Raw genomic sequence first — 14,375 nt, 5'->3', positions numbered from 1 at the left:
CTCTCGCATACAACAGAGGCTGCTCACACGCTATTTCACAGAACTTATCTAGACTAAAAACAAGGTATCCAGAAAACAAACAGTGAAAGATTTATCCATACTTACTACACCGCTATGACATCATATCATGAATGTTGCCACCCTCATGGTACACCTTTGTAAGCTATGGGGAGGGTAAGGGATCAGACTGCAATGTAGCTAATTGTGCTGTAATGACATGAGACGAAGGAGAACAACCTGACATGACTCTTTGACTGGAGTGGCCATGTTTGGAATAAGGAATGTTTGGAATCATTTCCCAGCCTTGCCGATATTAAAAAAAAATAGAGTGATCTCTGCCTTTACATGGTGAAGCACCACAGACATTGGGCAGAATATTCCGTCCCCCCCTTCCATTGATACCATGTATAGGTATGGAAATAGACCTTCAGCATCAGAATTACTTTCTTAGACTAGTACAGATCCCCCCCCCCAATTTAAGATTTGTTTTCTCTGGTATGAATAAAATAAATGGAGCTACTTAGCCAAACAAGCAAAGTCCCATTGATTCAAAATGTCTTTTTTTAGTTGAGATGGATAGTTTTACTTACTTACTTGTTTATTTATTTAAATATTTTCACCTCCTCTTTCTCCTCGAAGGGACCCAGATTGTATCTTAATCTTGGGAGTGCATACATTTACCAATTCTTAGGGAAAGTACAAAACCAGCTTCCATAGATTAAACTCTTGGAAATGTATTCTTTGTTAGGGATCCTCTATTAGAATAAAATAAATTTCAGGGTGGTTTTTTTTTTCATGGAATAATTAAGATAAATGAACATATATTTGGGATTCTTTTTAAACAATCAGGAAGATTTAATTTTTCCTTGGTGTTTTAATTGCTCAAGAGCTTTTCATCTTCCTGCATCTATCTCTGTGCAATGCAATTACATTTTGTAATTAGCAAAGTAATTAAAAAGTAATTTTCATATGCCTAGATGTACATGAAATATAAATTTCATTTATCTTATTGTACCAATTGTTTAGTATCAAGTCAACTGTAACCATTTAAAAAAAAAGATCAAGATACCAACCCAGCTTCTAATTTAAACAGAAACAAAGTCTTCAAAGTACTGAATTATGAAGATTCCCAGAAATAATGAATGTTCACATGAATGCCCACAGATGCTTCAACCTTCATTTAAAATGATCAAGTGTGGAGGGAAAATATCAGCTATCTAGCATGTTTTTTCAATAGGCCGGAGAAGAACCATCCCTCTATCAAATTCCTATGACTCCTCAATCCCATGGAACGTCTATGTAAAAAAATTGTTCTCACAAGACTGAGATACATCAACAATCCAGGCAGTAGGCTTTCAGTCCTCTGAAACAGTCCCCTGTTTTCATTTCTGTATCAACAGTGTACTCGTATGTGGCAATGATCTGTTTAATTAACCCATGAGGAGATAGAGCTTCATCATCAACTTCCTTATCCACTTTATACATGGATGTAATAGCTGTAAAATGGAGAGACTCCACAACTGCAGAGGCCCCATGCAAGATAGGGCTCTGGAAAATCGATTCTAATTGTACAGAGAGACTCCAGGATTACAATGGTCTCTTCTTTACTTCGTTCTGGCATCACCCACATGTAGAAGTGTAATAAAAATGGAGAGAAGAGCAGTGCTGGTGTGCTCCACCCCGCTCCTTGAGTGTTGAGTAATCATCATCCTCATCCCCATCATCTTAGAATTACAGAGCTGGAAGGGACCCTATGGATCACTGAGTCCAACTGCCGCCAAAGAGACACAATGGGGGAATCAAACTCCCAACCTCTGGCTCCACAGCCAGATACCTAAACCCCTGAGCTATCCTGCAGTTCTTTAATGTGCAATTTATCTGAATCTGCCTGATGTCTCCTGATCATTGAGATCATCTGTTGAGATGCAGCCTTGGGACGAGGGTCAGAAGTTGCCCGCCTAGCAGTGTTTGGTATTAGAAAATAAAAATATTTGTATTGTGTTTTTATTTGCAGAAAAACAGTTTAAACATTTAATAACTAATACTGTATAATAATATCTGGACTGGAATCTTACTGCTGTTTGCATAAGGTTTGTGTAACTCATCACACCTAATTATGACTAAGTGATGAGCTACTGGGGCAATTTTTGGTTGCACAGTCAACCATGCAACAAGGCAAGTGACTGGGATGCAACCCAGCACCTTCTTAATTAGGTGTCTCAGGTTATGCAAACCTCATATGAAGACCATTAAGATTCTGACCATTCACTTTGGAACTGGTCACAACACAACAACATCAGAAGCAAAAGTCATCCTTACCTGGGACAGATGGCTATATTTGAGGGATCAGGACATATAGGCAAACTCCCAAGTGTTATTCTCTTTTGATCTCCACGTAGCCATCTGATCAAAAAAGCTCCCTAACATGGAACATTTCCTCAAAAATTGGAGGAAGGAGATTATTTATGCATATTCTCTCCCCTTGTATAGATCTGTTCCTCTCTTGGGCAAGCTACACAGTCCCAGAGCATACCAGAAGGAAATGGTAAGCCATTCTGAATGCATCTAGAAAACCCTGAGAAGGGTTGCAATAAGTGACTTGATGGCACACAATTACTATTATTAAAGTAAAAGCCCAGAAATGGTGCGGCAACACCTGCAAATGACCGTGAAGGGAACACAAACATTAGCACTGGTTTCAAAGGGTGCTCCCATCTCCTAATTTAAGACAACAAGTTTTAATTCACTTAAAGTTAACGCCTTGATTCTGTAGAAGAGATACAGTTCAATACCCAGGAAGCATAATCAGTCATACATAAGTAACAATTTTAAAAACAAACAAACAAATTCTACATGCAAACATTCAGAATGGACTACTATCAAATGGAAAAGACAACAACTACTAATAAGGTAATGTGCTGCTATGTTGGGGTTTCAATGCACACAGCAGAAGTTTAAAGCAATTATGCTGCACAGATGCTGTTGCTGTCCACGGATCTTCTTTCAGTGAGGAAGACTTCATGCGCACAAGGATGATATCCTCTGGTGTGCATGTAGTTCTACACCCTAACTCAGGGTAGAAAAGAGAGCTCTGAACTATTTGCTTTGTGACAGATTGCAATAGTTTCCACACTTACTGGTCATGTTATCTATAGCATTTTGGCTGAAGACAATCAAAATGTGTGTTTTGTGTGGGTGTGCGCATGTGTACTTATGGATACCTATGTGTGTGCATTTGTATGTGCATATATGTACTACATAGGCTTATTAATACCATCTGTATCTTGGTTCCCATTATCCTGATGAAAATGATATGCAATTTAAGTCTATTATATGCAAATTAATTTAATGTTTATACATAAACTAACAATGCCACTTGTCTTTAGCTCTGTTTCAATGGAGGCTTGTGATTCTGAACATACGACCTACATCTGCCCTGCATCAACAAGTGTTTGACTCTATTTTTATATCTACGTGCGCAGTAGGGTCTGTTGAGGGAGTCTAAGAATTTGACAATATAGCCCTGTTGCAACTGTGTTGCTTGTCCTGTTACACTAATTTATGCTCACAGTGAAAGCATATACAGTGCTGCCAAAAAGCCCTGTATTTTTACTATGCCATGTGTCCTTGTGGAAATCTGAAACGGGAATCTTCAAATCCAAATAAAATATTTTGTGGTCAATTCATATCTATTTTGTCAAGATATTTTCATTTTTTTCCTAGAGTCAACTTGCTTTCAAATCCTACATGGGCTGACTGTCACATCACCTTTTAGTTTAATATAGATATTACTCTAATTTTGACCACAGACTTTGAGCACAATCAGCTAATGGTATTACCATAAAACAAATGTCATTTTAAAGGAGAAAAGTGGGATAAAAATATTTTAAATAAATAAAGGTTAATGTGTCAGCCCTGATGCCAAAGCAAGGCTGGCTAATGTTTCTGCAGATTCCATAAGGGTCCTAAATAGAGAAATGCTCTAGAAGTTACATTTCGCTCTCTCACCCTTCAGTCATGTTCATATTTATTCTAGAAAGCACTTACAGGGATACAGTGTATAGTAATTCACTACCGAAGGGATGAGTGATACCTAAGCTAAAGAACTCAGAGGATAACAAAAACTGCCAAATTTATAGGACAGATGTGAAACTATGTTGTTGGACTCCCAGCAGTCCTAGGGAGCACAGTGATAGTGAGTGATTGCAAGACATGTAATCCAGAAACAATTGGAGGGGCACAGTTGCTTTATAACTACCATTTTTAGTGTACACACGAACACACACACACACAGAGTCAAAGCCAGCTAACAAAGGTTTGTGCTCTCCATTCATTGACTATACAGTGGGGTCTTGACTTGAGAACTTAATCCGTATTGGAAGGCGGTTCTCAAGTCAAAAAGTCTGTAAGTCAAGTCTCCATTGACCTACAGTGCATTGAAAACTGATTAATCCCGTAACAGGCCGTTTTTGTTCCATTTTGGTTTTTTTCTGGTCTGTAAGTCAAATCTCAGTCTGCAAGTCAAACCTAAATTTTGTGGCCAGAGAAGTCTGTAACTCAAAAAGTCTGTAAGTCAAGCCGTCTGTAAGTCAAGGGTCCACTGTACTTCCAAATGATGGTAACTTAAAGAACGTTCAAAAATCAACCATCTTAGGCAGAACTTCTATATCAATGTTATATCTACTTTAACAGTAACACATTCAAAGTTGTAAGATATTAAAGGAGAAACATGGAAATTATTCCAGTTTGGATAAGGCTAAATAAGGCTCAAAAGGGCTGCATGGAGGCACATAATGTCACTTAAATGGATCCTTCCATTCAGACAATACGTACTTTTCCCAAGTAGTTTTGGGACAAGAAACCATGGTCCTGATTATACTGGTAAAAGAACTGGTGCATGAACTGTGTTTAGCTGCAATTGCATTCATATTTAAAAAGTTGATCACATGATGCACAGAGGATCTTGTTCGGAAGCATGTCATTCAACATTCTCCTGGCAGGGTTGTTTATTTTAGCTCAGGGCAAAATCGTGGTCTAATGTCTCAAATTGCCCAATATGTCTTGCTCTCCCACCTTAGATTGCTCCCACTAAGCAAGCATTACTTCATTTCTAAAACATTTATCTAAAAAAATTCAAAGAAGAATTTTTTTTCAAATTGCATATATACTGAACTTGTCATGAGTTGGGATGGTCACCAACATAAATGGCTTGAAACAGAGATTACAGACAGCAATGCAGAATAAGGTTGTCAATGGCTGCTACTTCCAATGGTTGCTCCAGGACTAGTGTACTGCGGACACCAATTGATGGTGGACAAAAACAGGAACACTCTCACGCTGTGTCCCTGGCCTTCCCACAGAGTTCTACTTGGTTGTTGCAGGAAACATAATGCTGGATTCGGAAGACCTTTGGTCTATTCCAGCACCACTCTTTTTAATTTCTTACATAATAACAAATGACAACAAGTATGTGGGAACCCCCAAGCACGGAAATATAATTCAGCAATGGGATCTTGGGAGCTCTCCTACTCTTAACAAACTGAGGTAGAAAACATTACAACCACAGGATAGTTTCACCAAAATCTTTATTTTGATAAATCACTATGAGATTCGTTAGCACTTCCAGTCCTGATGACAAAAAACCAAGTTGTCCAGTTTTTCTGGTACAAGGCAAGAAGTTCACTGTGGTCAATGTTTGTATTGGTTAATATAAATGGAGCTTAGTAATCAAAACCACAGTTCTGAACAGGAAATTTTACAAAACAGAATCCACAAGCAATATGTGTGTGGTGTTTTTTTTTTTAAACAATAGATGCATTTTCAGCACCTTTGAAAAGAGATCAATTTCAGTATCTGTTCTCCTGCATCTTGAAAATAAATGTCTACTACACTATGGCAGTCCTCATTTATTCTGCATTTTGTTACTAAGAGTATTTAGTTCATAAACATAATGTTATGGTACTGCAAATTAAGCAGCAACATCTTCCAATCTACATCCTGTCCTTTTTTGCCAGACTGTCAGCATTAGCTCAAACCAGCTATCTTCCCTAAAACTAGATGATGGATAACCACTCCGAAAAGTACATCACATAAACATTTATGCTGATTGACTGCACCATGTACTCATGTCATATGCTCATTTGCCCTCTATGTCCACCTCTCAAATAAACAATTATACAAATTATACTTTCAAGAACACTACATTTGGTTACTGAAGTGGCATGTTTCCCATTAAATGGTGACAGACACATAAGATATGTACATGCCTTCAAGGAGACTAGAAGCTCTCTTTTAAGATCAACTGCAGTTTATGTTGGCTAAACCCTAAACTGTGGTTAATCTTAACTATGGCTTATTAAAATAAACCAGCATCATTACCTATGTTTCGAAGTTCCCTTCTTTTTTAAAGAAAAGTTTAATTTTAACCACTTTTTGGTGAGTTTGAGATTAGCTTTAAAAATAGATTTAAGTATAACCAGTTTGTTGGGTTAGGCGCAAAAAGCAACAGAAAAAAAAATGAAGTGTAGGCTTTCTAAACAACTAGTGGCCATATTGGTAGAGTGGTGATGATGCACAAATCTTTGGTTCTTGTATGCTTGTTTCCATTCCCTGGCTGAGCATGCAGGCCAAACATAACTATTAGGTGCCTCCTCTATAGTTTGCTTGAACTGTAAGTTGTATATTTTTTAAAAAATCCTACATATCCAATGGGTTGCTTGGTGTTATTTTATGGTAGATATAATCGTAGTAGCTTCATCTCAAGTGATGACACAACTCATATTTTCATCTTGGTATGGTCTCATATTCCATCCAATCCCAAATTCAAGCATAAGTAACCAAGCTCCAGCAAAAGCCTATAAGCCATACCTATGGACTTTAGGATCACAGTACCCCATGATCAATGTTTGGCAGTTTCACAAAAGATTTTTTTTAATCATTATTATTTTTGAGGCAGAACAGCATACCCTCGAAGTCTACATTGTGGATCCTTTCAATTCCATGTCCCCCTCAATGTAATATTGGTCATAGTGATACTCAAGGATGTGAGTTGTATAAAAAAATGGTTTGTATCACATTATTTGTATGATTTATGGAGCACATGACAGCAACAAATGATTTTACATATATTTTTGTTTTTAATGACTTCTGCAGCTATGTTACTCAGAAGCTTCATAAAATCCTTCCGCTCTGCCCCAATTAAATATAGTACTTACCTCTGGGGGGCAAGGTTTTCCATCTATTATCTCTAAATCAACAACATTATTACCACTATGAATATATGTAATGAAAGAATTAATTTTCAGACTGATCTAATAAATGTTTTTTACCAACGGGCACACATACCAATGAAACCTGAAGAAGGAGGGTTCGGCTGTATCTTTTCCTTAGTGTTCTCCTGAATGATATCCCAGAGTTGCCATATAAACTTTGGATGGAGGATATAAAATGGCTGGTTTGGATTCTTCCTGCGATGTTGTACATATGGAGTAAACAAGTTATAGTCTGGCTTCTTATACCACTGGTAGGGGAAACAGATGAACACAATAAGATATTTTCTCAGTGTGCTTTACACATACCATACTAAAACTGAAGCATTACACTGGGAATTGGTCGATGGATATAAAAATATAATGGCATCACATAAAATCAAGTCTATCTGGATTTCTGTAACTTTTTATTGAAAACCATTTTTTTCTGTTAGGATATCTAATAGACTTCCAGATCTCTCATAGACACCCTCCCTTTGATATTTATTGTTTTTAATTTTTAATATTGTGTATTTAGGAAGGAAATTTTTAGCAAGTGTAACTTGCATAGAAAGCTGCACCTGCTGAAATCCCCTCCTATATCTAAGTACAAGAGTCGGTACTCCATTTCATGGGGCTCTTATGCAGAGTTGACATATTCTGAAAAAAATATAACAAAGACAGTTAGAGAGAGAAGATTCACTGCTGGAAATGTAATTCCAGTGCTTTCTCTTCTCGATTTGTCTTCTGGCTGCCCGAGTGGAGTTTTTAAAATGTGTTTTTGGTGTTGCTTTGGCTTACCATCTTTTAGTATGATACTTGTTTGATCTTTTTTCGTATTTGTAGACATACTGTTGTTAGATTTAAATGTTGTCTATTAATGATGTAACCCACCTTGGGTCCTTTTTAAGGAGAAAGGTGGGGTAAAAATATTTTAAATAAATAAAAACTGCTCCCAATACATTTCAAATCTGTCTCAGTAATCATAAGGATTAGAAAGCAGTTTCAGAAGCTTTATTTAATGCACACATGTACTAGAAAGTAATAGTTCCAGGTTTCTATTTGTTGCTGTCTTGGCTTTGTTGCTGTCTTGGCCGTACCAGCATATAAAATTTGTACAGTACAGTATTATCTATTTATATATGATAAATGGCTCCCTCTAGTGCCAAGAGACACAAGTTCATTTAAAGCAACTTATAAATCATATTACTGTATTTAATTCTACGTGGAATTTAAAAAATGAATGCTTCACACTTGTGGATCCTGTGCAATCAAACAGGAATTAAGGAATAATCTTCCTCTGTTCCACATACTTGAGCTCCAAAAATATTACAAAATGGCTAATATTTCTAAAATGTGTTAATGTTAGACCTTTTTTAAAAAAAAAATCCACTACTGTCTAGTGTGGAAATAAAGTTAAATAAGAGCAGATGGAGGACAAAAACTATCTTTGAATAGCTTCAAGAACTGGTTCAGATCTAATTCATGCTCTGGCTATTCCTACCATCGTGGTGCTTCTAGTTCACAAGTTGACCAGCTTTTGGCTTTCTAGATGTCACTCTACTACAGTTCCTATCCCCCATAACCACTGCCTATGATGACTCAGGGGAATGGGAATTGGTGTCCAACAATATCTGGAAGACCACTTAGCTCAGCAATATCTGGAGGTCTGCAGAACCCACAGATATCTAAACAGAGATCTTATAAAGGCCAGGCTTGTTGGAACTGTTAATGTTCCAAGCCAAGCAAGAGCTGAACAGAGACAAACAACAGATCATGCTTCTCCTCTTTAATTTTACGCTAGTGCTTTTGGGAAAGCAATTCATTAGAAGCATCTTCAGTTTCAAAAAAAGAAACAAATATCAATATTGAACCCCATTTCTTTAGATAAAGACATTACGGAGTGATATTACAGCACACCGTTGACTGACAACCTACCACATTCAAATTTGCAGAATAGGGAGCAGGATCCCAGGCCACTAGAATAACATCTTTATATAAGGAGTTCTCAATGAAGTGATGGTTTGGATTAGTAAGAATCTGGAAAAAAAATACAACATGTACCCATTAAAGGGGTTTCAAAGAAGTATTTTAAAAAAACTCACAGACTTTTTTTTTAAAAAGACAACTAAGCAGCATGGCATCTAAACACACACTTTTGTTGTAAAATGAAAAGCCAAGATAACCATGGAGTTCTGGGTTTTGTTTTTGCAAAGTTTAAGTTACCTGAGCATCTGCTTAAAAAATGCATTGTTCCAGCTCTCAAGCTGCAACACTAAGGACTAACTAAGCAGCTGAGCTGATGTCACAGGCTTCTGTTCTGTGGCAGCTATGATGTTATTGTGGTTACATGCCAAGTCCCATGCTTTGGGTGACACCTATTACTGCACCTCCATACTGAAGTTTTCCATGCCGAGGCTGCATGGACGCTTCTTTACAGGAAGCGTTGTTAAGAATTATTTTAAGACCAACTCAAAAAGAATTAAAGTGTGTTCCAGTCAAAATTAACACATAATAGCCCTCTTACAAAAGACAGTACATTGAACCACCTGGAGTCATGTTTTGTCGTAGAGTTTGCCCAGGACTATATTACAAATTATACATAATAGCAATCACAGAACTGCAGAGGTGGAATGGATCCTATGGATCGTTGAGTACAGCCCCTGTCAAGGGGGCACAGTGGGGAATTGAATTCCTAACCACAACAATAGAATTATTGTGGTTAGGATTTACTCTGCAGACAGATATCTGAACCAGCAATTCAGGCAAAAACATTATTATCTGGAGTTATAAACAACGCTTCGAGATACATATACTTGCCATATAGGTTTCTAAAGCAGCCATAAAAAGAAATAACATGAACAAAATATTAAGGAACAATAATTGTCCCTCAAAACTTCTGCTTTTCAGTACCTCTTTAGGTCCATCAAATGTACTGCAATAAAAATATCTTACACTGTTTATCAGTGAACCATAATATCAAAAAAAAGTTACGTATTCTGGTTGTCAGTAAGTTGGCCACATCTGAGTGGGAACATGGAATTCTCAACATGTCAGGAAACACAACGAGCAAATCCTAACCACAATAATTCTATTGCTACCCTTAATGCTGACCCTTAATACACTGGAATTCAGTCAGAAAATACTCCAGAATTCTCTTGGTGAAATGTGTATTTTTAAAAATTCTGGTACATGAGGTTTCATACCCACTAAAATGAGAAAAAGGCAAATGGTTAAACACCTACCATAGTCAAAGAAATAAAATGTAAAGCTTTATTTAATTACACTATGCTTCAGGTCAGGCTTTTCTAAGTGCTTGGAACTGGCTGAGTTGTACCCATAACTAAATTTACGTTGGAATCATTATATATCAAATTGGTCTAGCACCCAAAAATCAATGTACTACTGTAAAAATCAATTACAATTTTCATTTTACTTCCCTTTTTAGATATTGATTAGTGATATATTATACTGCATCTCACCCAATATTCATTTTCAGTATGGCAGTAGCTTTACATCATTACAAAATTTGTTTGCAACAGTATTGAAAAAGTAAGTTTCCTTGCAGATACAAATTAGCATATATTTTAACAAAGCGAACTCCTTGAAATGTGTCCTTTTGTAGTTGGCTGAATGTCTGAACTACTGTGTTGCATTTACAGCTTTGAACTACAGCTCAGAGAAAGAATTCACAGACAGAACTGGGAACTGGCCATGATGCTTCATGCAAGGAAGAAAGAGAATTCAAAGAAATAACTTTTCCAGGCTCTGATTTTTACAGTAAGAGCAGGCATCAGGAGGTCTGAGCTGGAAATACAATCCAGCCAGTCTGCAAGGATTTCCACTCTGCCTCAATAATGACAATCACTTCCCTTGCCTATTATTACCATTTTCTGAAGCTTTCACTGAAGACTTTTCTAAAGAACATTAAAGATTAAGACTGATGAAAGAGGAAGAAGAAAGGCTATTTTGTGGGGACAGGAGAAAGCATTCTTTGGAGACAGGAGGCTTGCTGCTAAGATTAAAGGAGGCAACTTTTAAAAAGAATCTTTTCTCCTGCAGGAGAAAATTCTCCTGCACCAAGCAGTGCAGAGCAGCAGTAATTGACAGCCACACTTTTCCTTCCATAGTTCAATGTGGCTAGCCCTTTCTTTCACCCATAGCAAGGCTTCTGAACAATACTACATCATAATGTAGAACTGCTGCATCAGAAAATGATTCCATCAGTCTGAAGAATGATCAAAAAGAGTATTCTTTGCACAGCTCTATTTATAATATCAGAACTTTCCTACTAGAACAGAGCAAGTGACAGACAAAAAGCCATATAACCTTTGTTACCCCAGGTTATGTAATAACAGAGTTTCTATCAGAATTGGCACCCTGAGCACTTCAGAGAAACTGGGGCATGTTAGGAAGTTAAAGAACCCTTTGCCAGTGCCTTCCAATAAATGGCTTGAGCATATCATAGAAAATGACCCTGCTGTTCAGAGTTAAATAGAAAGGGCCCTTTGCCTGTTTATCAGCTTATGTTGCTGTCCACTCCTCTTCTAGGAAATTAAAGCACATGCTATGTTAAAATAAAATCAGTTGCAAACAAAATGGCAACTCCAAAACCACTGGACATAAACAAATATTAGTTCACATATCTAGTAACAACAGTTAGGGCACTTGAGTGTGGATATGCATTCTCCTCTTGCATAAGGATAACAGAAACACAGAGTCGTACAGGTCAAACAAAACCCAAGGTCATCAAATCACACTCTGGGCTAAAGCATGGACGTTTAGGAAGAAAGACATGATTGTTTGACTTCCTATTGTTTTTCATTTTCTGTATGTGAAAACAAAGCTGTATATCCCCATATAACAATCTATATGGTACCCAAATGCAGCAAAAATCCTGTTGGAACCCATAAAGCAGAGCAGTTAATGCATCCCAACATGCACTGGGATTCTGTAGGGAGTCGAATGTATGGAATGTATATTCTGTTGTGTGCATCAATTCAGAGAAGTCAAGAGGGTTGCAATTACAATTTTATTTTGTGTGTGTTGACCACTAGAGGACACTGCAGATTAAAGAAAACTTTTATTCAAGTTTGGACATGGAACCTAAAAGTAACCATAGTATCTATATTTGTTGCAAGTTCCAAAATCTTGTTTCTTTGCATTAACACCAAATATGATACTTTGCTCTGCCCCCCCCCCCCATCTATAACAACGAGTAGCATGAGCTGGTGAAGGCAGTATGGACAAGAAAAGAGATAAAGAGACATAAGCTGAATTGTGTTGGGTTGTTTGGCTACAACTCCCATAAACATAAGTAGCATCAGTTGTTGGATTGCAGCAGTGACGGATGATATGACTTGCTATCCAAGGTTTAGAGGATCCCAAATTGCCTTAAAGAGACTTACCTGAGAATTAATGATGCGCATGGTGGTTTTATTCCCAACATCTTTCTCATAACCTCTTGTTGGAGCAGAATTGAACCGCAGAACTGCATCATGGGAATCTAAAGCCAGACAAGAGGTACATTTAGACATGTTTGTGTAAGTTGTGAACATAGATGCTTACCTGGAAAACCATGTTTCATCAGATGGGATATAATTGATTTCCTGGTATCTAGAACTGGAGCCTTGATACTGATATTTACATACATACATAGACCTTTATTGGCATTTGATTACATTAAAGAGAAGTAAACAGGTTGCTAGGTAGAAAATATAAGGGACAGGTTAGAACTAAAGTTGGGAGGGATGGGGGTTGCGGTTGCTCATAAGAATGGTTGACAAAAATTCTGCGACGAGATTGGTAGTGATTGGGAGGGAATCACTAAGGAGGATTGGGAGGGGATCAGAGAGGGAGGGAGGGAGGGTTTGGAGAAAGGGGTTTAGTAGGGAAGATCTAAGGGTGGAGTGAGATGGGCAACGAAGTAGGATGTGGGCTACTGTGTCTGGTTCACGGAGGCAGGATGTACATAGTCTGTTTGGTCGGGGGATGTTGGAGTATCTACCAAGATGATAGGCAGATGGGAAAATGTTTAAACGAGCGAGGAGGAAAGCCCTCCTTTTCCTTGGGTCTGTCAGGTGAAAGAGGTAACTGGCTGGGCGGCCCAGTAAGGGGGGGGAGCCCGAAGTAGGATGGTGAACAAGTGGGATTGAGGTTTGATACTGATATTTGAAGAACTGCTATCCAAGAAAACAGAAGTATTCTCTGTGCTACTCCACTGAACAAGCCCACCGAAAATTCAGTACAATCAGAAAACAATCTAAGAAAAAACCTATGTAAAGGAAGTTTGTTAAGCTGTCTCAGTAAACAGACTTTGGTTCTATTGTGATCCTTTTTCTTTGTTCGTGTCAGAAGCAATCCAATGGTGCTTCCAGAATAGAAACATCATCCTACAGGGCACTGTCACTGCCCAGGGAATTCCCAAACATGTCCAAGGTCCTCACATTGTATGGGAAGGCTCCATCCTTGTTCCTCTCTGCTATAATATATAACCATCCCATGCATGCAATGAGAATATACTGGCAAGATTCACATGCAGAGTTGATCTCTATGCTTCATTACTGTTTTAATTCAGCAGTTGCTGCTTTAGAAATTATACTTTTAGAAACATTAATGTTGGAAAAGTGCTTCACAACAACAAATCTGAAATGTGCAATCTAGTAACCTTTATGTCTACAGTTTTTAAAAATATATACACAGTATATAGTTTTCATGTCTTTCACAACAGATTTTTTTCAAATGTTAATATTATATTCACTGCCATACTTTCAATATCAATGTTTGATAAATGATGCTATAAAATGACTATATATTCCTTATATTATGAGTAAACAACAGCCTATAATTGCATCCCCCTTCATGTTGACTATGTGGGCTACTCCATTTCTTCTACAGGATTCTTGCCCACAATAGTAGATGTGGTAATCGTCTGTATTGAATTTGCCCATTCCCCTTCATGGATTGCTGCCTTGTCGTGGCGAAGGGGCTTGAGTAATTCAGAGAAGCTATGGGCTATGCCGTGCAGGGACACCCAAGATGGACAGGTCATAGAGGAGAGTTCTGACTAAACGCGATCCACCTGGAGCAGGAACTGGCAAGCCACTCGAGTATCTTTGCCAAGAAAAC

The 14,375-nt window shown here is 37.7% G+C and overlaps 2 protein-coding genes across 8 annotated transcripts in view; one reads left to right on the top strand and one right to left on the bottom strand.

Moving 5' to 3' along the window:
• LOC110074125 (opsin-3) overlaps positions 1 to 3,686 on the top strand; it is a 100,771-nt gene extending 97,085 nt beyond the window's left edge. The window contains exon 8 of one of the 2 annotated variants that reach the window (XM_072994538.2): positions 3,387 to 3,686. The gene's annotated coding sequence lies outside the window, so the exon portion shown is untranslated. Of the gene's footprint in view, positions 1 to 1,026 lie in introns of both variants that reach the window. The other variant, XM_072994537.2, reaches the window with a different exon arrangement.
• ST6GAL2 (ST6 beta-galactoside alpha-2,6-sialyltransferase 2) overlaps positions 1 to 14,375 on the bottom strand; it is a 102,604-nt gene that overhangs the window by 38,479 nt on the left and 49,750 nt on the right. For all 6 annotated transcript variants that reach the window (XM_078391470.1, XM_072994533.2, XM_072994532.2 and 3 more), the window contains 3 exons: positions 12,656 to 12,753; positions 9,186 to 9,287; positions 7,345 to 7,519 (listed from right to left, as the gene is read on the bottom strand). In XM_078391470.1, coding sequence (XP_078247596.1) covers positions 7,345 to 7,519; positions 9,186 to 9,287; positions 12,656 to 12,753 — 375 coding nt within the window. The remainder of the gene's footprint in view (positions 1 to 7,344; positions 7,520 to 9,185; positions 9,288 to 12,655; positions 12,754 to 14,375) is intronic.

Source organism: Pogona vitticeps, chromosome 3, assembly GCF_051106095.1.
Source record: "Pogona vitticeps strain Pit_001003342236 chromosome 3, PviZW2.1, whole genome shotgun sequence".
In the NCBI taxonomy this organism is placed as follows: domain Eukaryota; kingdom Metazoa; phylum Chordata; class Lepidosauria; order Squamata; family Agamidae; genus Pogona; species Pogona vitticeps.
The sequence above is the reverse complement of the archived record's forward strand: the minus strand, read 5'-3'. Positions and strand labels throughout refer to the sequence as shown.